General features: G+C 38.3%; 1 protein-coding gene across 8 annotated transcripts in view; it reads right to left on the bottom strand.

Moving 5' to 3' along the window:
* Positions 1 to 25,920, bottom strand: part of LOC127453465 (chondroitin sulfate proteoglycan 5-like) — a 63,801-nt gene that overhangs the window by 14,394 nt on the left and 23,487 nt on the right. For all 8 annotated transcript variants that reach the window (XM_051719844.1, XM_051719837.1, XM_051719839.1 and 5 more), the window contains exons 2-3: positions 19,582 to 20,497; positions 5,356 to 5,544 (exon numbers count right to left, since the gene is read on the bottom strand). In XM_051719844.1, the coding sequence (XP_051575804.1) occupies positions 5,356 to 5,544; positions 19,582 to 20,441 (1,049 nt within the window). In that variant the 5' untranslated portion in view covers positions 20,442 to 20,497. The remainder of the gene's footprint in view (positions 1 to 5,355; positions 5,545 to 19,581; positions 20,498 to 25,920) is intronic.

Here is a 25,920-nt window from a genome sequence, read left to right as displayed (position 1 = left end):
ATGCAACATACCAGATGATAAAATGGTGCTTTTTCCACCACATATTTAACTGAGAAGAAAACATGACACATTTTTGACACATTTCATCACCACAAAATAACCAAAAGCAAATGAATAAAGCAAATTGGGTCCATGTACATGTTCATCACCTGCTTCTGTGAGAACATAATTGCTTTGTATAGTCCACCATTTCTTACTTCCTAATCAAGCATTCCATTACTCTTCCTAATCTCAAACTAGCACTGCAATATGAATTTAACAACCCGTGTGATTAGCTAATGAGAGTGGATGGAACAGGGTTAGAGAGGTAGAGGAGGTTAGCATCCACCAATGGTGCAGATTCTTCTTTTTCGAGAGCCCTTTTTTCAGATTTTTAGAATACTTTCAGGATTTTTGCTGCTCGTTCAATTTACTTAATTAAAATGAACCAAGGCAACACAATTTTAGAACATTTTGTCACAACATGATTTCATTAATTGATCTATTTATATTTGTAAAATGGAAGTTTACTTCATCCATTTGAGTTGGGACTACATGAATACTTTTTGTGGTTTAATGTAGCATTGACGAAACTAGGCAGTGAACAGGAAGAAAAAGTTTTTGATATTACAGGTGCATCTCAATAAATTAGAATGTCGTGGAAAAGTTCATTTATTTCAGTAATTCAACTCAAATTGTGAAACTCGTGTATTAAATAAATTCAGTGCACACAGACTGAAGTAGTTTAAGATTCTCTATGGGGTTCAGGTCTGGCGAGTTTGCTGGCCAGTCAAGCACACCAACACCATGGTCATTTAACCAACTTTTGGTGCTTTTGGCAGTGTGGGCAGGTGCCAAATCCTGCTGGAAAATGAAATCAGCATCTTTAAAAAGCTGGTCAGCAGAAGGAAGCATGAAGTGCTCCAAAATTTCTTGGTAAACGGGTGCAGTGACTTTGGTTTTCAAAAAACACAATGGACCAACACCAGCAGATGACATTGCACCCCAAATCATCACAGACTGTGGAAACTTAACACTGGACTTCAAGCAACTTGGGCTATGAGCTTCTCTTTGGTCTTTGGACCACTGGGCAACAGTCCAGTTCTTCTTCTCCTTAGCCCAGGTAAGATGCCTCTGACGTTGTCTGTGGTTCAGGAGTGGCTTAACAAGAGGAATACGACAACTGTAGCCAAATTCCTTTACATGTCTGTGTGTGGTGGCTCTTGATGCCTTGACCCCAGCCTCAGTCCATTCCTTGTGAAGTTCACCCAAATTCTTGAATCGATTTTGCTTGACAATCCTCATAAGGCTGCGGTTCTCTCGGTTGGTTGTGCATCTTTTTCTTCCAAACTTTTTCCTTCCACTCAACTTTCTGTTAACATGCTTGGATACAGCACTCTGTGAACAGCCAGCTTCTTTGGCAATGAATGTTTGTGGCTTACCCTCCTTGTGAAGGGTGTCAATGATTGTCTTCTGGACAACTGTCAGATCAGCAGTCTTCCCCATGATTGTGTAGCCTAGTGAACCAAACTGAGAGACCATTTTGAAGGCTCAGGAAACTTTTGCAGGTGTTTTGAGTTGATTAGCTGATTGGCATGTCACCATATTCTAATTTTTTGAGATAGTGAATTGGTGGGTTTTTGTTAAATGTGAGCCAAAATCATCACAATTAAAAGAACCAAAGACTTGAACTACTTCAGTCTGTGTGCATTGAATTTATTTAATACACGAGTTTCACAATTTGAGTTGAATTACTGAAATAAATGAACTTTTCCACGACATTCTAATTTATTGAGATGCACCTGTATGTGTTGTTTTATGAATTTTTGAGCCAGATAGGAAATATTTGTTAATGCTTAATGTTCTGTTATATTGGTTTATAAAAAGAGTGTCTGTTATGCCAGAGCTTTGGGGATTACCATTGTGGTAAAGAATGGTGCTTGTGCTTAGGTTGAGAATGGACTATTACTTTCAAGTGATACTTGATTCGAGTGCTGCATAGCTTTATAAAAATTGCTATTAAATTGACAGTGCAACAGTTTAACGGTCCTAACACTTGCTCACCTGGCATATTCTAATGATTAATAAAATAAATTAAGTTGGTCGAACATATGAAAATGTATTAAATAAACCTTAGTAAATCGATTTTGATAAACCTAATGAAGTTAAATCGACTACAGTACATTAATTTGACCTAATCCAACTCATTTTGAGTGGCAGTCAAGAAATATTTCACCCAAAAATTAAAATTTGTCATCATTTACTCTCATGTTGATCCAAAGTAACTTTTGTCTTTTATGGAACACAAAAGGAGATATTAGGCAGAATGGCCATGTTGTTTGTTTTCATGCAAAGAAAGTGAATGAGAATGGATGGTGTCATGCAAATTTTAAGCCATTATTCGCAGAAAAATTTTGCCCTTCTCTGCAGTTTTTTTTATCTTATTTGCACTTTAGTCACCATTCACTATATATTTTTTTCCATACACTGAAAGTGAATGGTGACTAAGGCTATCATTCTACCTCATATCTCCTTTAGTGTTTCACAGAAGATCGTATGATTTATGTTTTATATGTTTTATTTCCGTAAAGCCCAGAATGTTTTTTATCATCTTGTAGTGATATTTGTACCAGTGCTTGTATCAAGTAGATACTAAAACATATTATATTTTAATATTTTAATAATAAACAATATAATTTAATATTCAGTAATATTAACATTAATGATACCTGTCTTTCTACAATATCGATAGCACCAAATAAAACCATCATCGATACAACACAAATGTACACACGCGCTGTCTTGTTGGCAGCTGCTTTCCAGCATGTATGTGCGCACATGCAAGACGAGTGCTCGCGACATGCAATTGTGGCTGTGTGTATGGTTAACATTCCTGTCATGGTAAGATATTGGGAACCGTGTTGTGTTGGTCCATTCAGATGTAGTAGGTACCAAAATATATAACCCTGAAAACAAAAAGTAATAGACTATATACAGAGGTCACAAGCCAGGACATTTGAGTGTTTTGCAAAAGTTGTTTATTAAAACACAGTGCCATGAACCTCACAAACTCTGGCAAAACTATAGCAACTATTTTTCCTCATAATAAGCACCTATTGTAGCATATTTACAGCCAGCTATCTACGGAAAGCTGAAAGGGACAATATAGTGGGGTTTTTTTTTATCACGTTTTAAAGGAACATACACGTTTTAAGTACACTTTATTACGTGTTAAAAGCACGCAAAATGTTCTAGTGCATCTGAAGTCGAGACAAAAGTTAGTTATTTTTAAAGATTACCTATGTTATAAATTAAACTTTTATTATAAAGTGGATAATATTCTGATATTTCATTAAAGGATGGCCCCATATGTATCCACAGAGGTCTGGGCTAAGCCCTGAATATCCACTGACCCTTGAACCGCCCCTGATTAGGTTTATAGGATAACTAGCTAGACAAATGTAGAGATGTTTTCTACCTTTCTGTAATTCTTCTGTTCTCTTTTGCTCTCTCACCCCTCTTGTTCACAATGTAATAAGCCTCATCTTCTCCTATAGGATCTGCAGAGTGAATTCAAGCATATTTACTTGCAGCAGATGGAGAGGTGGGTGTTTGATGTATTCACAAGCCTCATCTGTAGCACTGCTGCCTCTCCATCATTCTCACCTCCAAACATGGCCACCCTCCTCTGCAGCCTGTTATAAAACTCCCTGCCTCTTGCTTTCCTCCTCTGTTCTCCTCTTTTCCCCACATCACTCTCCTTGTCTTTTATAAAGAGGGTGTGTGCTGTTTAAATCCTGGCCCTTGCTTCCACCCCCCACACCCCCCTGGGTTTCACAGCTGTATGTAGGTCAGCCTGCCCCTCCTCCCCCATTGCACTGCCCTACTTTCAGCTGGAGCTTCCATGACATCATGCAGTCTGCCCGCTGCTAGCGCAGTACGCTAAGCATTAGCACGCCATCTACTCACTTTGACTTTGCAGCATCTTATTAGTGAGAAACAGCTGTTGTATTGCAATGCTAACGCTTTTCAGTGAAATCAAAACACTGAAGATATTACAAAAGCCTGTTTCTGAGTCCTTTCTTCTACAGTCATTTACCATTTACTGCGCTACTATTTTGTCTTTCTCCATTAAACGTTTTATTTTGTATTTATTTTATATTCCACCACAAACAAACACAAATATTTATTTATATGAAATCGCTTGAGAAACAGTTTTCTTCCTAGTGAAACAGGTCGTTTTGGTCGAACATATTAATGGGCTTTTCCCCTTTTTAATTTTTTTTTTATCACCAATTTAGCGTAACAGTCCTGTTCCGGAAGTAAAAATGCCATTAATCTTTCCATCGGGGAATTGTTTTTAAACGATAACTTATAAACCTTTAAAGACAGGCCTACTGTGAGCTCCAAAGTTGTTAAACGATGGAATGCTTCTGTTGACGCCATCATCTGCATTATTACAACTACATTTGTAAAACCAGAGAATCGGGGCAAACAAAGTGCGCCAACAGAGCTGTGCAGCGACCACCCACTCCCATGACACACTGTAAATAACGCAGTCGAGTCCATCTCCCTACACTCTCAAACTACTTATATATTTGCACATATCTGTATATTTGGCAATAAACTAAAAGTATATTCTTTCTATAATAAGAAACAACAACTGTAAATAAATTGTTCTATAGTGTTCCATTGTTTTTTATTAGATTATATCATTCGCAATGCTTCATCGGATTGTAGTTCATTCCCTCAAGAAAGCTGTTAAGTACATAGTCTTGTACCTTTGTCTTTTTGACTGATTCTTAAATTCTTTTTTTTTTTTTTTTGCTTTAATTCAAATCTTGTAATCTTGTGATTCACTCTAGAGCTTGTTAGTTTGGTTCGTGGCTTAGAACTTTTTATGAAGAGTTTAATGAAACAACAAAGGAAGAAATAAATGGGGAAAATACTTCTGGAACCAAGATGGCTGAAAAGGTGGGCGGGCACTGTTGCGGTCTATAGGTTTTAGCCATGAACTTCTACTTTCTAGTCAGTTGCAGATAATATTAGGGGGAGGGACAATCTCATTCTAGACAGCATTTCATTGGACAAAAATCTGTGTAGTGCTAGATCATTAATATTTTTGGACATACAAATGTTACAACTCCTATTTTGGTTTAATGGGATCTTTTAACAGCAATTTTGTTTGGCTAGGTAAGGCAGTGTGCAAGACTAATTCACTCCTAATTCTATCACAGAAACATTAAGTTTTAAGCCGCCGTTTAATCCACGAACCTCCTACGTTGTCTCTCACCCTCTCTAAACACATTACAGAATGGATTCTTTTCATGGATTTGCTATATACTCTCTACCGCCCTCTGTAGGCTGGAGTCTCACCTGCGCTTGCGCAACTTCTTATTCTCAGTCTTGAGCACATGCAGCTTCTTTGCGAAGCAAACAACGATCATGAAGAGCAGCAGCACCATGAGAGCAGTGGCCCCAATGGCGATGCACATCACCTGGAACTCTGTGATGACCGACTGACAGCGGGCACCCTTGTGCCACATGTAGTCCTGAATGTTGCACCTACAAGAAAAAAATTATGTGCGTGAGATAAGAAAATGAAATGGAAAAAGAGGAGGGATGCCTCAACAGAATCATCTGTCCCACTATGAGAGCTACAAAGACCTTAATGGGATTTTGTTAAGTGACAATTTCATTCAATATCATATCACACTCATTTTCGAAATGAGTCACAATTCCATCACACCATATGCAGACAAACAGGGGACATACAGTTAATATCCAAACACTAAGTTAATCCTCAATGACCTCCCAAAATGGGCTTTGATTCCCCAAGTAGTCCCTGATTCCATATGAATTATTCATGGACCTCAGTGCTTCTCCTTCACCAAGGGCGAGTTATTTCACTGCCTTCATCATTTTTACCATTCATTTTTCCAGACACCTGTGTAGATAACAAGTTCACTGCCTTTGTCTTACCTCTTCTGTATTGAAATGGACTGAATTTAACAACTGAACATGTTCCAGAAGTAAAGTCAATGAATTAACCTCAAAGATTGCTGTGTTTTGCAGATGCTGTCATGTTGAGAAGGAAACATGCTACAACTTAGGTCAGAAACATCCTTTATGCACAAGTGCACAAACGCAGACACAAAGCTTGGTAAATGCCATGGACGGTGCTAGGGGTGGACTACTGGGGTTTAAGCCCTGAATGTTATCATTTTAGGGATGTCAAAATTACCAGTACTTTGATATCAAGTTGATGCTAAAATATATATTTAATATTAATATATATCCTAAGTAATGATACTGGTCTTTCAACCGTATCGGTACCCACATGCTGTCTGGCAGGTGGTTGCTTCCTCACACAAATGTTTATTTGCGCGCATGAAAGAAGAATGCTTTCGACTTGCAATTGCAGCTATGTGTGTGAACAGTCAAAATGTCTTGGTGAGGTAATGTGTGTGTGTGTGTGTGTATATATATATATATATATATATATATACATATATATTTAATGGCAAATTATATTAACATTTACATTATATATACATAACTTAAATTGCACAATTAAATAGTCAATAAATAAAGAAAATGGCAGAATACTTACAGATTGCAGCTTGCGATATTACACCTAATCCCTAATTTAAAATTTAACCCTCCCCTCCTAGTTTTCATTGATGCAAAATCATCAATGACTTCGTCATATCTGCCCAGCAATCACATGGTTGATACTAATTTTCTCAAGACCACTGAGGTGATCCTGTGTCATAGTGTACCTATTCTGTTGATCATGGTTATCTTATGTTTGTTCAAAATGTAAGAATGCATTATGAACTTCCATAATCCTAACCATATAGCCTTTAAGGCTGAGGAGCCTGTCAGGAACAACTCAGGGCACCTTTCTCCCATCTCTATTTTGCAAGCTCTGTGTGGGGGTGGGGTGGCACAATTTGGGGCACCTTTATCCCTTCGCGATCTTGTGAGTTCGAGGTGGGGGCGGGGTGGCATGATTTGGTGTGTGGTTGCAAGAAACCTCAGTAATCGGGCCAATACAGTTACCTTAAAATGACTGTGCCATTAAACTGTATGTGTTATAATTCAGGTAGCTAGCTAAAAACATGTAGCTATCCAATGTAATCTATGTTGAATGTGTGAGTGTGTATTAAAAATGCAGCCACCAAAAAGGTTTGCAGAACACTGGGGTTTGCATCTGGGCTTTGTCAGGAAAAACAACCCAGATAGCACACGTACATCTCTGAGATGTCTGTTTTAGATCTTTTCATGTGGAAAGCATCACAATCAAATTAACATCTGCTAAACAGCTTAAAAAGATTTACAAACATTTTAAATCATAAACGTCTCAAAGACATCTGCGGTGTATTTTTTTTTTACATCTGCGAGGAAATGTCTTATAGACGTATTCCAGATGAGCAAACAACCTAATAAATATGTGTATCAGATGTAAAGACACATATAAAATAGACGTCTCGTTGATGTACGTGTGCTATTAGGAAAGCACTCGGGCAGAGCAAGTCAGAACGCTTTTAAGAACAATGTTTAATATACAGTTATGTGTAGAATATTTTTTGGACCAATAAGATTTCACTGTGGGCTGGGATAATCAATGTGAAGTGACAGAAATAGAAGCTAAACAATCGAAAAAACTTCTTGTTGCTTATTACGGCTGTTAGGAAGTGTGTAACTCACCACCTAAATCTAAAAGCTGATTGCTCAATTGCACTGTTGTTCCAGGACCAAAAAGATGGATGTTGATCCAGAAACATGTCCTACTTAGGTAAATCACATTAAGCAGGAAAAGCACATTGTGTACAGTGTTAAGAAGATCCAATGTGAGGGTATCATGCAGAGAAATGTACTAGCTGGAGAATGGAGGAAGCAATTTGAAGACAAAACACATGCACATGGCTATGTGTACTGTGGCTGTGTTCTAAAATCTTGTGAGCTGCCTCGCTAACCTACTGCTTACATAGGCAGCTGCCTTCTATAGCAGCATTCGAACTTAAATGGAACCTCTTACAGTAAGTGACTTATTTGTAACACTCTACATAGGCAGAAACTTTGCATCCCACAAGTAGTGTTCTTCACGCAAAGCGCACATGAGAATCGACTCTGAGTTGATTTCAATAGAGCTTGGTGTATCATGTTGCTAAGATAATGACACAACACTCTAATATGCATAAATATACATAGCACACACACTTTTTGGGAATGTTTTTTTTTTTTTTCATTTTTTTATTATATTAAATTGCAAAATTTAATTATTTTGATTATTTCGTCATGTAATATTTTATTGGTACTTTTCAGTATTGAACACATTTTCAAGATTTTCAGTGAACTTGTCAAAATGCATTCTGGAATTGTCTTCTCTGCAAATTGTATACTGTATGATGCCAACACAGGAAATCGACATATTGCTTCCGAAAGTTCATGTACCCTGAAATCAACCCTATTCAGCCAAATTACTGACAAGTGCCATCCCCCGTTAAACATCAATTCAAGCGTGAATTTTCCTTGAATACTACTGACAGCATGTTGCACACGCAACTGCCAAGACATGGGTTGTAGTCCCATGGGAACCAGGGAGTAATAGTGTTCACATAAACAATATTCAGCTCGATCTGGAGGTGGCATTTTTGGTCTAAAATTACATTTTTACTCCAACGGTTAGGTTTAGGAGTGGGGTTTGGGTTAGGTTGTGGAGTTTAACTATGCATTCCTGTTGACTGTATTACATCATTTACGACTAAAAATATTCACTTTTGGTGCCAATCTGTGGACATTTCACTCGAAAACTGGTGCACACATGTGCCCATACGTTGAACAACACTTCTAGCTTCGGCCACTGGGGGCAGTGATTCGAATTTCGGTAACCACAGACTGATTTCAGCTGTAGAACTTTCAACCTGCCATTGCTAAATTCACAGTGTGATGCTGCCTTAGAATCTGGCCAAAATAAGGTATCTTAAGATGATGCCTTAAAATGTTGCTTACGAAGGCTTCTTACTACATTTTAGTACACAAATCTGAAAATTGTTGAAAACAAGATAAGTGGCAATCCAGTGACATTTCAGAAACAAAACATTTGCAAGCAATCAAACACCAATAACCTGCAAAGACTCTCGCTCTCTCAACCACAAACACACATGCACAAACTCAAATGTAAATGTCTATAATGAAAGGAAGTCATCTTCATTCACAGCCTCGGTGGTCACGGGAGGGGGGTCTGAGGTTTCAGTTCTTTTCATTACAGCACCCTGTATGTCCTTTTGTGCCTGCGCCAATCCAGAGTAAGACGAGTGGGAAAAGGGTTCAGGGGTTGGCATGGTGCCACCGAGGGCATTCAAGCCCAGGAGGCAGTAGTGACAGGCGTGCTGATGAGAGCATGCATTTAAATGCATCCTTACATTGGGCTGTATAAAGCGGCCTCTCTATTCAGCCATTTAGCTGTTTTTCATCGTGCTTTCCAGATCTTAACACTGGTTTCTTTTGCAAGTTTGCATGCTATCTAAATTACATTCTACACCCATTCTCATGCATGTTTGCCAACCCTACCCTCTCTTCAGAGCTTTCATTTCCAGACAGTCTTTCTAGTTTTCTTTGTTTATGCCTTTCTTTTTGCTCCTTTATCTCTCTTCCAACCTCCCTCCCCTCTGTCTCTCTCACTCCTGTTAATAGTTGAGTTTCTCTGTTGCGAGACCATCAGACTACATCAATAGTCAGGAATCTAATGCAGTCTGTCAAATTCATCCCATATAGACTGTCTTTCCAAACAGAGTCAGCAGCAATGAATCCGTTGACCCAATATGAATATTATTTTATGTGAAATGAAAGTTATCATTAAGCTATCAATGCAGCTTAGACCTGCTCAAAGTCACAACAGTTCTTTTACTAGTTCACCCAAAAATGGAAAATTTGTCATCATTCACTCACCCATATAACTTTCTTTCTTCCATGAAACACTAAAAAACATGTTAGGCATAATGTTAGCCTCAGTCACCATTTACTTTTATTGAATCTTTGTTCCACATAATAAAAGTCAATTGTGACTGAGGCTAACATGATGTCTAATATGTTCTTTTGTGTTCCATGGAAGAAAGTGATATGGGTTTGGAACAACATGATTGTGAGGAAATGATGACAGATTTTTCATTCTTAGGTGAATTATCCCTTTAAGTGATGTATTTTTCTGTTTAGTAGATTTGAGTGGCTCCAATGAGCCAGCGTTGAATTTGTGACCTTAACCTCTGTGTGGAAAAATATGGGCAGTTTATGAAGCTGCCGCATGGACAGATGGTTCAGCTAAGACTCTGTTTGTGTGTGTTTGAGTGTGTGTGCTTTTGATAGAGGATTGAGTGTTTTAGATGGATGGATGCCAAACAGCCCCAACTGAGCAGTTGCGAGCAGTAGTTGAAGCAGATGTAGTGATGACATGTCATTCAACCACCAACATCTCTCTTTAGACCAAATCTCCCGTCAGAATATCTCCATTTTACCTTTTCTCTTACAATATTTTGTCCCTCCCTGCCCTGCAATCTCAAATGCCCTCCCATCACAAGAACAACGGAAACATGGACAGTTCTGCCAATAGGCTGCAGCGTAAAGGGCCATTCTTACGCTAAAAAAGCTAGATGAAGCGCAAAAAAATAGAGCAGAACACAGGTGTCTTGAGATGTGTTTTTAACGGTTGAAGTTCTTTTTAACATGTCACGGCTCCTGCGCGAAATGCAGGGCAGTTTAAGACATTCATCTAGCAGTGCGGACAGACGCAAAAATGTGTTCAGTGTGAACGGCCTCTAAAGGGATGGTTTTGCTGTTTTCTGTTACATTTACATTTAAGCACTCTTTAAATCACTCTTGTGATAAAAACATTAGGATCTTCTTCACTACCATAGTTAGATGTAACATGATTTCTATAAAACAAATTATGGCATTTTTGTAATTATAAACAGTAGACCTACTCTAAACACATGTAAAAAAAACAAATACAAAATATAAATATATATAAGTTGTAACAAAAATGTATTATATTCCCTCACTCCCCTAATGTAGCTTTAAATGACAAATTTAATAGAGCGGAAGTAGTGATATGATAATATTTATTATCAATCTATTTCTGCCTAACGTACAGTTAGTGTCACTATAGTAAAGGGTGGTAATGTAGAATTCTGTGCCGAATTCAAATGGTTTCCGCTTCTCACGCCGTGCTTCTCACTGATTCTCGCAAAGCTGCGAGTTTAAGAGCTCGAGCTTTAAGAGCTTTGCGCTCGCGCTGCTCTATCCATTGAGCCGTATCCATCTACAGAGCCATACAGGTGCATTAGCCGAAGTTGTGCCTCCGCCTGTGTATTTGACGCTGCTAAACCAGTTACTTCAGATGCGTCGCTAGACTTCAAATTCAGATGAACCGAGGTACAAATGTGTACCAACCCGTATAATTGAGAACCAACTGATATACTCCAAGTCTAGATAAACGTTTTAATGCAAAGAGGAACTTCACGATAGATTTGATTATTATGACTGATAAACGCCCCCCATTTGTAACCTAACGCCCCCCTCTCTACTAATTTGCTCTCAGCTCCCCCTGACATCCTTGGAACGCCTTCTGAGGAGCGGTACCGCCCACATTGAGAACCCCTGCCCTAGATGGATGTCTTTGACAGTAGCGTCTTTGAGTTCATTTTAGATGCTGTGTCAAGTTGAAAAGAATTTCAAGATTAAGAGCAAATAAACTATTTCAAATCAGCAATAAAATCCGACAACAATCGAATCAACCGTAACCGCTCAGATCAGGCTAAATAACACTAGGCTAGTTTTTAAGGCTGGTCCAGCTTATGCGCACGCATGTTCTCAATTAAAACTGACAATCAATGTCTCTATCAAAATGGTGATTGTCTCTATTAACCAAGATTCCTGAAAATGAATTACCAAGGTTACAGAATATTATTCTGTGCTGCTAAATCTGTGCAATATTTAGATGACTGGGTTTAGAGAGGCTGTGGCCCAGTTGATCCTTGGGTGGACCTCCGGGGGATCCCCAAACAGAGAGCTTCATCACTTGGAGATCCCCCCATAGTAATAAGCTGGGGACTGAGAGGGATCAAGACTGGATTTGGACCAATCATTAATCAGGTCCTACTGTGTCTGTGAAAACATCACTCTTTCTTTCTGTAACAAGCAAGTATTTGCTGATCTTCAAAATCTAAGCAAGCTCATTTAGGTTAAAGAACAGGGTTTTAAAGGAATGTTCTGTGTTCAATACAAGTTAGGCTCTGTCGTCACTATTTGTGGCATAATGTCAATTGCAACAGATAATAATTTTGACTTTTCTTTCTTTTTTTTTTCAAGCAAAAATCACTGTTACAGTAACACACTTACAAGGGAAGTAAACCGAGCCACTGTTCTAGAGAGTTTAAAAGCAGAAATGTGAAGCTTCTACTTTTGTTTCAGCACATTTTGTTACACTAATTATTCTGTAAAAAATGTAATCTATAAAGTTGCCTAAATCCTTCTTTGTCAGGTGAAAATACCAGTATAGTGGATAACTTCTGGTATTGCGTTACAGATTTTATTCCTGTTAGTGGATGTAAACAGTCCAGGGGCGTAACTAGAGGGAGGGCAGGGTGAGCAGCCACCCTAGTGCCCAGGGTGTGAGGGGTGATGAAAAACAATCAAGGCCCCCCAAGGAGGGGCCCTGACAGTTTATTTGCACTGGGGCCCACAAGATCCAAGTTACGCCACTGAAACAGTCCCTTTCTGGTATCCTTGCACTTATTATGTGAAAGATACCAGCTTTACATGGCCATGATATTGAAGTTGACAAATTGGATTTAACTTTACACAGACAAAGCTCAGTAAGGGATTCTATCACACTAACCTTATGTTAACATGCATAATGTTTAAGTCTTGTGGCTATACATTAAAAACAGTGTGTATTTATATGTTTACTGGCTTGTCCGTGTACTTATATTATAAGTGCCTTATTGTAACTGTGATTTTTGCTTTATTAAAATAAAACAATGGAACAAAGTAAAAAAAAAAAAAAGTCACACATTTTCTTTTTTTTTTTTTTTTGTGGTAATCGACAGTATGCCACAAATGCTGTCGATAGAGCTTATACATTATTCAGAGCATATACAGAGCTTATAAACTGAACCTAGAACATTAATTTAACCCTACTATAAATATCTGCCAATTGCAGAATATCCAGTCACAAGGATAAAGGCTTGACTCAATATAAAAGAAGTTGTATTTTCATGGGGATGTCAGGATGAATTTATATTTTCTGACAAGATTAGACTCTACACTCAGTTTACTTCAAGGTTCATAGTCAATGAGTGCTCTGCATGCCAGAGGGACTTGTGGGAGGTTTGAAATCTCATCCTTGTACTTGACTGCAACAAACTTTTAAGATCTAAACAGTCATAACATATACTAACTGGCACATACAGTAAATACATTTTGCTGGGATATTACATTGTCTCAAAACAAAAACACACACACTTTTTATGAACTAAGCCTTACTGGCCTTAATCTGTTTTCATGCTGGCAGGTTATGCGAAGTCTGACTCACACTTAATTATTTTTTTTCTCTCTCTCTTTCTAAACTCTACATTTCCCACTTCTCTGGACTCCATTTTGTGAATTTGTTTTCCAAGTCCACTTGTGGACACCTCATAGGAAAAAAAAATCACAAATTAGATTATCTCATATTTAATTTATTCAAGTCTTCTGTGTCTCAGATTTGTGTGTCTCCTCTAGAGTTTCAGAAGAAATCTCAACAATGTCTCAACAAAATGCTCAGTTTGCCAAGCTACCATTCATCTGCAGTCAAAAGCTTTAAATATGAACTCCAACACATCTCGAATTATCACAAAACCGAATTACCTGGCCTGTTAAATCCACATTAATTGTAAAGCCCTATAATCTTACTCTAAGTCAATAATTGTCCCTTTTCTTCCTATTTTTATTTCCCACGTATTTCAATTTAAAGTTAAAGTTGATACTTGCATGAAGCACAAGTGAAAACTCTATTAAAGCTGTAGTGTGTTATTTCTGCTCCACTAAGCATCACCACATAATAATTGTTTTCAAACCGGTTTGTGCCATTATGCCAAACATATAGTCCTGCCCCAAAATCACACCATTAGTTGTGCTAATGTTGCTGTCTTGGGTTGGTTGGGATGCTCAAACAGAGTGAATATTTGATAGCACCACAGGGTCACATTGTTTAATCTTTTCGGGGAAAATCAGCCTACAAATAGCCAGACTGATCTCACAGTGAAATCATAAACAGTAGCTTAAATTTTCTTTAGCTAAAATTGATCTTTGCTTATTGAAATTCGAAACACTGCCCCCAGTGGCCAAAGCAGTAAGTGTTGTTGGGCATATGGGCAGATGTGAGCTCTATTTTTCAGGAGTAATGTCCACGGAGGGGCGCCAAAAGCAAGTTGTGAAGCAAGTTGTTTTCAGCTGTCCAGCTTCACTGTAATACAGTGAAGAGCAATGCATTTTTTATAAACTGAACCCTCCAACCGAAACCCCAAACCTAAACCTAACCATCAGTGGAGCAAAGATGTAAAGTTAGAGGGAAAATGCAACCTCTGAATCACGCTCATTACTGAGCATGCAAACGTAATGACTCCCTGATTATAATGTGGGATCCGAACCTGGGATTCCCACTATGCTGACACAACTCGCTTCCAGCTGCACCACAGGGAAAGATAAACACAGTGGAAACGATACAAAAATGTCTGATAGGAGATGGCGCTTGTCAGTAAGTTGGCATAATATGGTCGATCCTAGGGTACTGGAACTCTCGAAAACAACATGCCGATTTCCCATGTGATCATGTTGAAATAGCTATAGTTGTCTCCGCATATTAAACTGGGATATGAGAAAGCATTTATTTAATATTGAAAAAAACATTACACACCTTAGCTTTAAGTCCCTTGCGGAAAATTCCCCTTGGACGGTAATAGAAAAGATTGATTTGATTTGATTTAATTAATCACTTTAGAATTAATTAAAAACATGTTTTCAAAATTAAATGAAAACGCTGCTGTCATGCTGTATGTTAACACAAACTCAGAGAAAGCTGTGGACAGACCACTAACAACAGAGGTGCATGGACAGGGGAGGGGGATGGACAGAGCACTGAAAAGATGTCTGAGCCATTAACATTCATCCTCTAATAAGACTGCGGTGGTGAATAAATCAGTGTGTTCAGACGAGCCTCATGTAAACAACGCCAACATGGGACACAGCTGCCCAGAGCTCCACTGACCCACTTTGACTAGGCCTGTTTTGGGGAGTTAGGAAGGGTAACCAGTCCCAAAGGGGGGTTATTGGTGAGGCAAGCATCTATTTACAATACAAGTACAGGAGCACCATGATACAGTTTGGCGCAGTGAGAAATTTAGAAATCCATAGAAATTTACATTTGCATTCATGACATTTAGCAGATGCTCTTATCCAGAGCCATGAGAAATGCAGTTTCTGGGGGGGTTGTAAATTATGTTATGTGTAAATCAGATGTTTATTGTAATTGTCATACTGCTATGTTGCTTGGAACTGCACCCAAGACTTTCACCCACTGTTGCACTTGTGTATATGGTTGAGTGACAATAAAGGGATTTGATTTGATTTGATAACTCTATGCCAACAGTGTCTCAATTGTGTCTATATTTATTTATCCTAATGAAGTTAGGAGAAGCATCAGAAACAAAGTTGATACTTAAAAAATAACTCAGCAAAAAGAAAGGAAAGAGCAACCTTTTAGTTATATTTCCTTTCTCTGGGAGTACATCACAATGAGTTTGAGAAAATTTAACTGCTAACCTTGACTCCTGGGCTTTCGTGAAGTTTGGGGTCACAGTGAGGGCCACTGCACAAATTCAAAAAGAGGGAGGGGCAAAAGATTTATGGCCATGTATAGGATTTTAATGGTCGCAGGTTGGCTAGGGGATCGGCCTAAGGTCACAATCACATGAATTACAACTTGTGGGCATCAGGAAGCATGCATTACACTAATTTTCACCTTCATGTACTATTGAGGGCACCTAAAATTAAAATTTGATAGTTTAATTTTGTAATTAGACAAAGCAGTTCTACCCCACCTAAATTATCTTATTCTGTTCTATTACAATAATGCAAAAGAGATCCTCCACAATATGTGACATTTATGTGGGGAAAAGCTGAAAGATGCTTTTCAGCTAGCAATACGCCCTGCTCTCTGCCATCCCTCCCCCGACATCGTCCTAATCTGTCCTTGAACAAGCTGAATTTCATATTGCCTAATACTTATTTTTACTTTGAGCATAATCCTTACTACGACCTCTTTATAATGACTGTTACTGTTTAGCGGTTACTGGTCGTCCTGGAAAAATGTTATTACTTAGACTTAGGGCTGCAAAGGTACCGTGCCGTGCCGAACCGAACGGATACATGGCTTTTGGTATGGTACACGCAGTCACATGAATGATTACATATCTTAGCATGTGTGAAACCAATATTAAACAATACATAATGAACAACACAAACCGCGTAGAACTAAAATGAAAAAAAAAAATTGCGGAGCAACACGGGACCGCACGGAACAAAAATTTAAAAACACATTGCCACACGGTACACTAGAAACTGTGGATCAGATAAATGCATGTGAAGTATATACTTACTAGCTTGCTATTTTTCCCAGCTGTGATGAAACTAAACAAAATATAAATATGTCGGACTTAAATAAGCCAGAGATTGAAGAGCCACCGTCGTCTATAAAATCTGTTGTTTGAGAGCATTGTGGTTTTGCAGTAAACTACAGTAATACTGGGCAATGGGTAGTAAACAGGACGAAGGCTGTGTGTCGGCTCTGTTTCACCGAAGTCAGGTATGTCTCCATGTGTCATAAATCATCCACGTGTCACTTCAGCTTACGGGAGCAAAGCATAAACAGCCTGTGCAAGTTAGTCTCGCCTTGGAATTCAAGCAGCCTCACACTGCATGCTCAGACAGGGTTAAAGTGATAACGAATGCCATAGCAGTATTTATTTCTGCACATATGAGACCATACTCAGTCGCGAGAACACAGGATTTAAGCATCTGCTTAACGTGCTTGAGCCCCGTTATTAAGTTCCTACAAGAACGCATTTCAGCAATTCTGTAGTGCCCACTCTATATAAACAAGCACGCACTTTAATTGTCCAACAGTGGACAATGTCAATGCTAACAGATCCGCCCTTTCCTCTGATTATGTGGATTTTCCTGAAAAAAAACTTGAAAATTTAGTGAAAAGTACAAGTGGTGAACTGAAAGGCAAAAGACAGAATTCTGCACTGCTAATGTCTTAATTTTGTTACGATTATTACTAATAAGCTTATTTGCACTTATTTTACTTTTATTATTATTTATGTTTTTATACAATGTGCATATGAGTCTTTTAAGTTTTGTATTGTAATTTCGTTGAAGAAATAGTGCAGTCATGTATAAATGAGCCTTCACAATAAGAATTCTTGCCAATCAGCCACTGTGTTTTCAAAATAAATAATTTAAAGAAAGATTATTTGTTTTCCCCGCTGAACCGAAACCGTACCGAATCGTGACCCCAAAACCAAGGTATGATCCGAACCATGAATTTTGTGTACCGTTGCATCCCTGCTTATACTGAGGTTGCTCTTTCAAAGACCTTCATTACATTTCTTTTATGTACCAATTTGTCTCAGATGTTTCTCCTGAAATGGAATAAAAGAAATAAAAACAAAATGATCTTTTTGTCTTCAAAGATTTTGATAAGAAATTTTTGAGTGCATATTGAAATCTCTGACTTCTGATTGCAGATTTTCGTGTCTTGGCAAATCTGAGTACACGTCAGATTACTGGGATCTTTTTCTCAGGAGAAAAAAACTGAAAAGCAGGAAATTTTAGAAAAAGTCTCAATTTGCTCTCGATTTCATTTCATTTCTGTCTAAGAGAAACAACTGTGATATTGAAGAGATCTCATACATAACTTTTTAAAATGTGTCTGTTTGTTGTGATGGTGAAGTTGATAGAGCAAGGGTGTAGATTTGGCTTGAACATTGGGGGGGGTGGGGGGGGGTTACAGTGTGAAGAATTTACATGCTTCCATTGATCATGGTATAAATATTGGGTGTGGGGGGTGTTGTACTTGCTTGTTTTGATTATTGCCATGGTTACATCTCCCCCATCCCCCCTGGAATCTACGCCCTGGAATCTACGCCCCTGTGATAGAGTCTTATGCAAGTCTAAGGGAGAGCCTGATTGTCATTCTTCTACATTAGACTTCTTGGTTATATTTTTCTTTTGAAAGGAGAGGATTGTTGTCATAATGCAAGATATGTGAAAACAAACCAGGTTTGTGAACATAAACAAGATACTTGTGTACATGTGGGTCACATGTTTGGGCAATAACAGTTGTGCTCAAAATAATCTGGCAGCGAGAGGGAAGTTTCCTAATAAACTTTCCTCATAAAGAATCTGGAAAAACATGTGGTGCTTTCTGCTCCGCAGCACTCGGCTTGTCCTTGTGCCAGTCCTCAGTTCCCCTCGTGGCCAGATGCAACATGTGGGTGGGACTCTCTCCTTAAGAGTTTCCCTCTCTTCCATTCCAATTTAAAATGTTCTGATTAAAATTATTTGTAGTGCTTATCCATGCAAAAGCCGCAGACACGATGCTAGGGTGTTGTGGTTAGTTGTCAGGGCGTTGCTATACAGTTGCTATAGTTTTCTGGATAGTTGCTAGGTGCTTGCATATTGGCCCAATTCAGAAGAACCCACCCTCAGGTCTCTATAGTATTCTATTACCTTGATGTGATGTATTACCTTGACATGTAAGGCTAAGGGGCTGTTCACACCGAATGTGCTTTTGCATCCATCTGTGTTGTTTTTCTATGTAAACATGAACTTGATGGACATTTTACTGTTTTTTTTTTTTTTTTTTTTTTAGCATCTTCCACAGGGGTACAGCTTTTTTTAGACACTGTGTCAGCATAAATAGAACTATTAAAAATGTATCTCGAAGTACCTACGATCTGTTCTGTTTGTTGCTCTGCGTCTTGCTTTTTATAATGCAAAAATGTGTTTGGTATGAACGGCCCCCAAAACTTCACCCATTTTATCATCTAACAGGCAAAAATCATAAGTCTGATCACTTAAAGGGATAGTTCACCCAAAAATTAGAAGAATTTTAGGCAGAATGACAGCCTTAGTCACCATTCACTTTTTACCACACAATTAAAGTGAATGGTGACCAAGTGAATGGTGAACGGTCATTCCGCCTAACATTCCCTTTTGTGTTCCACGTAAGAAAGTCATACGGGTTTGCAACAACATGAGGGTTAGGAAATTATGACAATTGTCATTTTTTTGGTGAACCATCCCTTTAATAGCACACCTCTCCTCAACAGGCCACTCAATTTCAGGTATCGCCCCCAGTACAAACATTACAGGTTTAATGCTTAGGGTTAGAGGTTTGTTCCCATGTAGCCCAAAATATGAGCAATAGTAATTGTAGATAGTGAATGATTTTGTCTCAGTGAATATTCTGGTAGTCTACTTCTTAAAGCATACCTGCAGAACATCTGAGTTCCCTCCAGGACATAGCACTGACCTCCGTTGAGGCAGAAGTTGGGCTTCAGGTCACATGGGGACTTGCAGGTGCCGTTGCTACGGACAAAGCCCTGCCGACAGTCCGAGCCATTTACAGAGTCAACCACACCAGGGGGAGCACGGCGTTCCTCCTCTACAGTGGACCCTTTTGTTTGCGTGTTACCAGGGTTGAAGGGCAAATGTGGGCTTAATGTCTTGGAGGAAGGAGTGGTGTAGAGATCATCATCATAAGAGTCAGTAGTACTGCTGTAGGAGTAATCCTCTGTAGTGGGCAACACGCTGTCATCATAGGGCGTCATGTACTCGTAGTTTTCCGATATTGCCCAGGAGGTGGGGTCACGGCCCTGAAGCTCATGGGGGGACAGAGATGGAAGGTCTAGGTTCTTGCGACGAGAACCAGAGTCGAAGAAATCTACGGTGACGTCCACGGGTGAAGGGGGGGGTGTAGGGGGCGGGGTTGTGGGAGATTCATGGTCTTCGTGGTCCAGGTCAAACACAGTGGTCTCCATGTCTCCTTTAGCCTGCCGGGGTGGCTGCGTGGGTACATGCTGTGTCACTTCGTCTTTCTCTTCATGTTCCTCGTCACCAATTAATTTATTGACTGGCTCATGGGGTAGCAAGTGGTCAGTCTCGGCAGAGTCAGGGCTGATCTCTAGGCCTGTCAAGCTGGTCGTGGCCATCTCACTTGTACCAGGAGTTGGTGAAATAATCTCTTCCAGCATGCCACTGCCTACTTCCTCTTCTCTGGGTTTACGTCTGGTTTGAAGAGTCAGATCTGTGGCTCTTGACAAAATCACCTTCTCCTCACCCTCAGTAGGCATGGCGGTCACATTAACAGCAATATAATCCTCAGTCTCATTCCCCACCACAGAGTTTCCTGTTTAAAGAAGCAGATTACAGTTAGAATAACTCAACAAAACATTGAAAACTCTTAAATCATTGCAAACAATAAAAACATAACTTTTTTAAAATATTTTTTTCAGTTATTTCCTTCTCTGTGGTAGGTCTCCCAATGTCTTTATAAATCTTCTTTTGTAAGACTTCAGATGAAGTGCTATTCTTTTACAGATGTATGCTCTTCTCAAAGATGCAGGACTAGGGATTTAGGGTTGAGACAATAGGTTCCCAATGGATCAATGATTAGCTAAAGACCCTGTTTACACCTGGTATTAAGATGCATCTTGTGTGTCTGTATTTGGGTGAAAAACCACCTATGAAGATAGTCAAAAGCGCATGTGACCTCTTCACATTTGATGTGTAAATGCTAATCTGTCCTGGACATGGATGAGTCCAGGACTGCAGCAGAGTGCCACCCCTCCACCTGTCAATCAACCGCCATGATAAGAAAATCAGTTTAAACTTTGCTAGTTGCACGCGGCTTTAAAAGGGAATAACATTCCGTTCAGAAAATTGGAAAAGTGGATACATACTCAAGCACAAGAACTTCACAGATCTTTTTCAGTGTGTCAGATATCAACATGCAAATACACAGATGAGAAGCATGAACATCTAAAACTCCTTTAATAAGATAATCAACTAAAATAATGGACAATTCTGCAAATTATGTTGCGTTTGTGCCTAGATTGAATTTCAGATGAATTTCCCCTTTGCCCAATATACATATAATATAAACACATGGGTGTTTATTCAACTTTGGGCACTTTTTGCACTATGGACTTCTTGAAAATAACCATTTCTAGCAGTGTATGTACATGCATCACAAGAGATTTCTGTAATTATGATTTTTTTTCCTGAAAGTCATGTGGATATCCATCACAGTGTCATTTCCAACACATCTCATGTTCTGTATTGTGTTTAATAGAATTCCATGGTAAAAATGAGGGTAATCTAATGATTTTGGAATAAAATGTCTAATATTTTGCGTATCCTAAATACCCCCAATTAAATAATGTTTTTACACTTCTTGCAATTAATAATTTGGCAAAAATTACAGCTTAGGTGGAAATGATGTAAAGATTCTGCTCTCACGTGATATTTACCTTGAATTTTCTTTGTTTTCTTCAAACAACACGTATCACATATTTGTTCTCAAGCATGCTCTTCAAGTAACATTTGACACTAACAATTAGGGGAAATTTATTAGGGGAAAAATTGTTTGGTATGGAGGAAATGACGCCACAACTGTGGTGGGACATTTGTAATTGAAAAATTAATAGGAATCATTTTCTCACAGTAAACATGGAAAGGGTTATGTTTATTTCACTGTTTTATTAGATTATAATAGTTTAAAACATGTAATATTTGTATTTTTATTATGGATTTTCATAGTTTAATATTAAAAGTCTGTGTCTGGGACAAGGCTAAAACAATAAAAACCTGATAAAAGCATTTGAAAAGTACCCAAAATAAATGATGAAGGCCTGTAAAAAAGTTTCCAAGTCAGTTCATATAACAAAAAGAAAGGTTTAAATCTGTTTGTTTTAATAAAAATTAACCACTGGGACATTTCCCAAAATGTAACAATCACCCATACTGTATATATTTAAAGTAAATATACGTATATTCAGTATACAGTATATACTTTGACCCGGGTTCACATCAACCTAACATACCATTTTTATTTTTTATTTATTTTTTTATTTTTTTATTTTTTTATTTTTTTATAAAACAAGCAAAAACTGCAACTGAACTTGAACAACATTTTCATTGTATGGAATAGAGCAGCTTTGACATTGTGATTTTGAGACATTTCTAACATTTTCTTCAAAATACTTCTCAGGCATTTGGACATGCACACAGGTACTTGAGGAACGAAAAAAATCAAAACTACTGTATGTGCTGTGGCTTCCACTACACAAGAAATTGTATGTATTTGTGGAATGGCAACAGCACATTTTGTGAATAAGTTGTACATGGGCTCAGCCAACGGCGTGTTTTAAAACACAACATCTGAGGTTCTGCTTTCCTGTTCCCCAGAGCAAAAATCTAAGCAAACTAACATGACAGTCTCTTTCATGAAGCAGCCCAGCCTCTGTTTCCAAACATGGCTGTTTTGAGTTGATTCTCCTGTGCCATTATCTTACGTTTGTTTAGTTCTGTCAGGATATTTTTGTCTCAAGAGAATGTCTGTGTTCCTTGTGTTAAAACTAAAATCTAATAAAGAAATAAAATGAAAAAAGTCTGAGACATTGTGTGTGACAGTGGAGACAAAGCTCTTTGGCCCAGAGTCACTCCACTAAAAGCATTCCCAAAAATGGCCAGATGTTCTTGGTCTGGGCTTTATTAGTAAACGTGACTCACTAAGGCAATATTTCTGTGACAAATCTGACAAAGACGAATCTGATAAAGCTCCGTTGTGATAACAGTTGATGTTAGCAAATCTATAATTTGGCATTCATATCTCTGCATTGTGTTCAAGATTAATGCACATTTCAAATACAGGTTTCAAAAAGCATAAACACATAGGGAAAAAAATATATAGAGAGATGGGTTTCAAGTGGTTAGTAAGATTTGTTATTTCTATGGCAACAGCAACTCATGTCATGTCAGAGCAATTAAATTAGGTGAAGAATGTTTACCAATACCTGCAGATTAAAATAAACTTACTGTAACAAAGAAACACCAAAAAAAGAAAAAAAAAAAAAAAGAAAGAAAAAAAAACTGTTTTCTGTTTTTTACTGCATCTTGTCAGCTTAAGGGAGATAAATAAAGATAAACTGAAACAGTCTCGGTAGAAGGCTAAAGAAATCCATACATATCAAAGTTCTTTCCATTAACACAAATATCTTTAGTTCTGAAAAGTGCACTGAGCAAAAAAATACATGTCATGTTGATTTTAATGTCATAAATGTGATGACTAATACAGACCAACACAGGAAGTCATCACCAATCTGTCGGAGCAGGACTAGATAGAAACCAGGTGTGTAATTAAAAAGTATGATATATCTATGCAATTGAAGAAAGTATTTTGCACCATTAGCACAACGACCAGTGCTGAGTAATGAAGCTCTCAATTGAGTAATCTAATCATGTTTGCTGTTTAGTGTATCTGTTAAATTGCATAATTGTGTTTTAGAGTGACTCATGTAGAAAACAGGAGATAGGAATCCAAGCTGTGGTGTGGAAGGCCTGATTTTCATAAGACAGAACGGTAAATGCACAATGACTTTCAACCATTAGCAAACGTGTGTCATGGATACTTGCCGATAACCTAATTAGAACCAGGATTTTTGTAACTGTACGCTTTTTAGAGATACATCTCCACAAGCAGGAACGACCAAGCCAGAGACCAGTCAGTCAAGACTATTTGTACAGTGAAAAACACATTTGACACCAGTTGGAACTCTGGCTTTGTAGATTGTGTGGGTTTAATAGCCAGATCTGGGTCAGATCTTTACAGCCACAGTATTATCCAAGATCTCCTGCCATACGATTTAATGCATCTCCCAGACAGGACGCGTACAGAAGTGCAGAACTGGGGGCCCCAGGCAGAGTGCAGTCTGAACAGACACAAAAGGGTCCTTGTGTTTCCCCCTTTTCTCTCAGATGGTCAATTCTTGTTACATATTACTCAGTTACCCTTTTTTTTTCTCAGACACCCTCAATACAGCCCTATGGGGGGAGGAGGTAATCTGGGAGTATGTTCCAGGATTTGGGGATTGTTTTTTGGTGGCTAGTATAGGAGGAATGATGGCCATTGGTCGTAATTGCATGAATCTGGGGGAAATGCCAAACTCTTTGTGTAGCTCTGCAGACAGCGAAGGGAGGACAGCGATGAGCAGTGACAGTTTGTCTGTACCTCAGATGGTTTTCTGATGGCAGACTGCCCGGGCAAAAACTGTGAACTCAGAAACTCTGGGAACTCAATGTGAAGTCCACTATTAGATGATTACATCTTTTTTTTCAGTATCATGTTTTGATAAGAGGTCAAGTCCAACAACATTTTCAGTTCATAAAAGTCACCATAATATAGCATTCACAACCATTTTATTTTCACAACCGGGCTACACTGGTTGCGCTGTGTTTTGCGCTGTAGATAAATAAAATAAAATAAAAAAAAGTTTCATGAGTAATTCATTCGGTATCAGATTACACTGGTCGCGCTGTACGTTTTGCACTGTTTTCAAAAAGCTCATAAGAGTAGGGATGTCAAAAGTACCAGTATAAGTTTAGATATATGTTTAATTCATTTGAACTGATAACATCGTCAAATATAAATAAAAAATCTTTGTCATATTTTGTTCTTGCAACAGTATATAGACCAACAGGGCCATATTCTGAATTCCTTCGAGAATTTACAGATTTTCTGTCAGATCTTGTGGTTGCTGTGGATAGAGCTTTAATCGTTGGTGACTGCAACATACAAATATATAACGAAAATGATACACTGGGATTAGCATTTATCGATATTCTCAACTCTGTTGGGGTTGGACAAAATGTGACAGGTCCAACTCATCGCCAAAATCATACGCTAGATCTAATTTTGTCATATGGAATTGATGTTGATAATATAGAAATTCTGTCGCAGAGCAATGACACCTCAGATCATTACCTCGTCTCTTGTATGCTGCCCTTAGCAAAGGTAAATCAATCTACGTAACGTTATCTTTTAGGTAGAACTATTCTTTCAACTACTAAAGATAGCTTCACTAATAATCTTCCAGATTTATCTGAAATACTCAGTATGCCAAAAAGTTCAGAAGAACTTGATGTTGTCACAGAAAATATGGATACATTCTTCTCTAGCACTCTAGATAGTGTCGCCCCCCTTCGATTAAAGAAAGTTAAAGAGAAAAATCCTGCACCATGATACAATGATCACACTCATGCTCTCAAGAGAGCAGCTCGAAAAATGGAGCGTAAGTGGAAAAATACAAAATTAGAGGTATTTCGCGGAGCATGGAAGGATAGTGTCTCTAACTACAGATAGGCTCTAAAAACTGCTAGGTTATTTATTGAAAATAACCACAACAATCCTAGGTGTTTGTTCAGTACTGTGGCTAAATTGGTTAGGGAAAAAATTATATTGAACCAGATATTCCATCGCAGCAGTAGTAATGACTTTATGAGTTTCTTTATTGATAAAATCGAAATCATCAGAAACAAAACTGGAATTATGCATCCGTCTGCAACAGCACCCCAAAAGACTAAAATTATTTCCTAAGAGCAACTTCAATCCTTCACTGTTATAGGTTAGGAAGAGCTAATAAAAATGATCAAAATATCAAAATCAACAAAATGTATGTTAGGCCCAATATACAGGTGTTTGTATATCTTTAGGGCATGTCCCAAGAAACTTTAAACTGGCAGTTATCAAACCGCTTATCAAGAAACCATAGC

The sequence above is a fragment of the Myxocyprinus asiaticus genome, chromosome 15 (assembly GCF_019703515.2).
Source record: "Myxocyprinus asiaticus isolate MX2 ecotype Aquarium Trade chromosome 15, UBuf_Myxa_2, whole genome shotgun sequence".
Classification (NCBI taxonomy): domain Eukaryota; kingdom Metazoa; phylum Chordata; class Actinopteri; order Cypriniformes; family Catostomidae; genus Myxocyprinus; species Myxocyprinus asiaticus.
The sequence above is the reverse complement of the archived record's forward strand: the minus strand, read 5'-3'. Positions and strand labels throughout refer to the sequence as shown.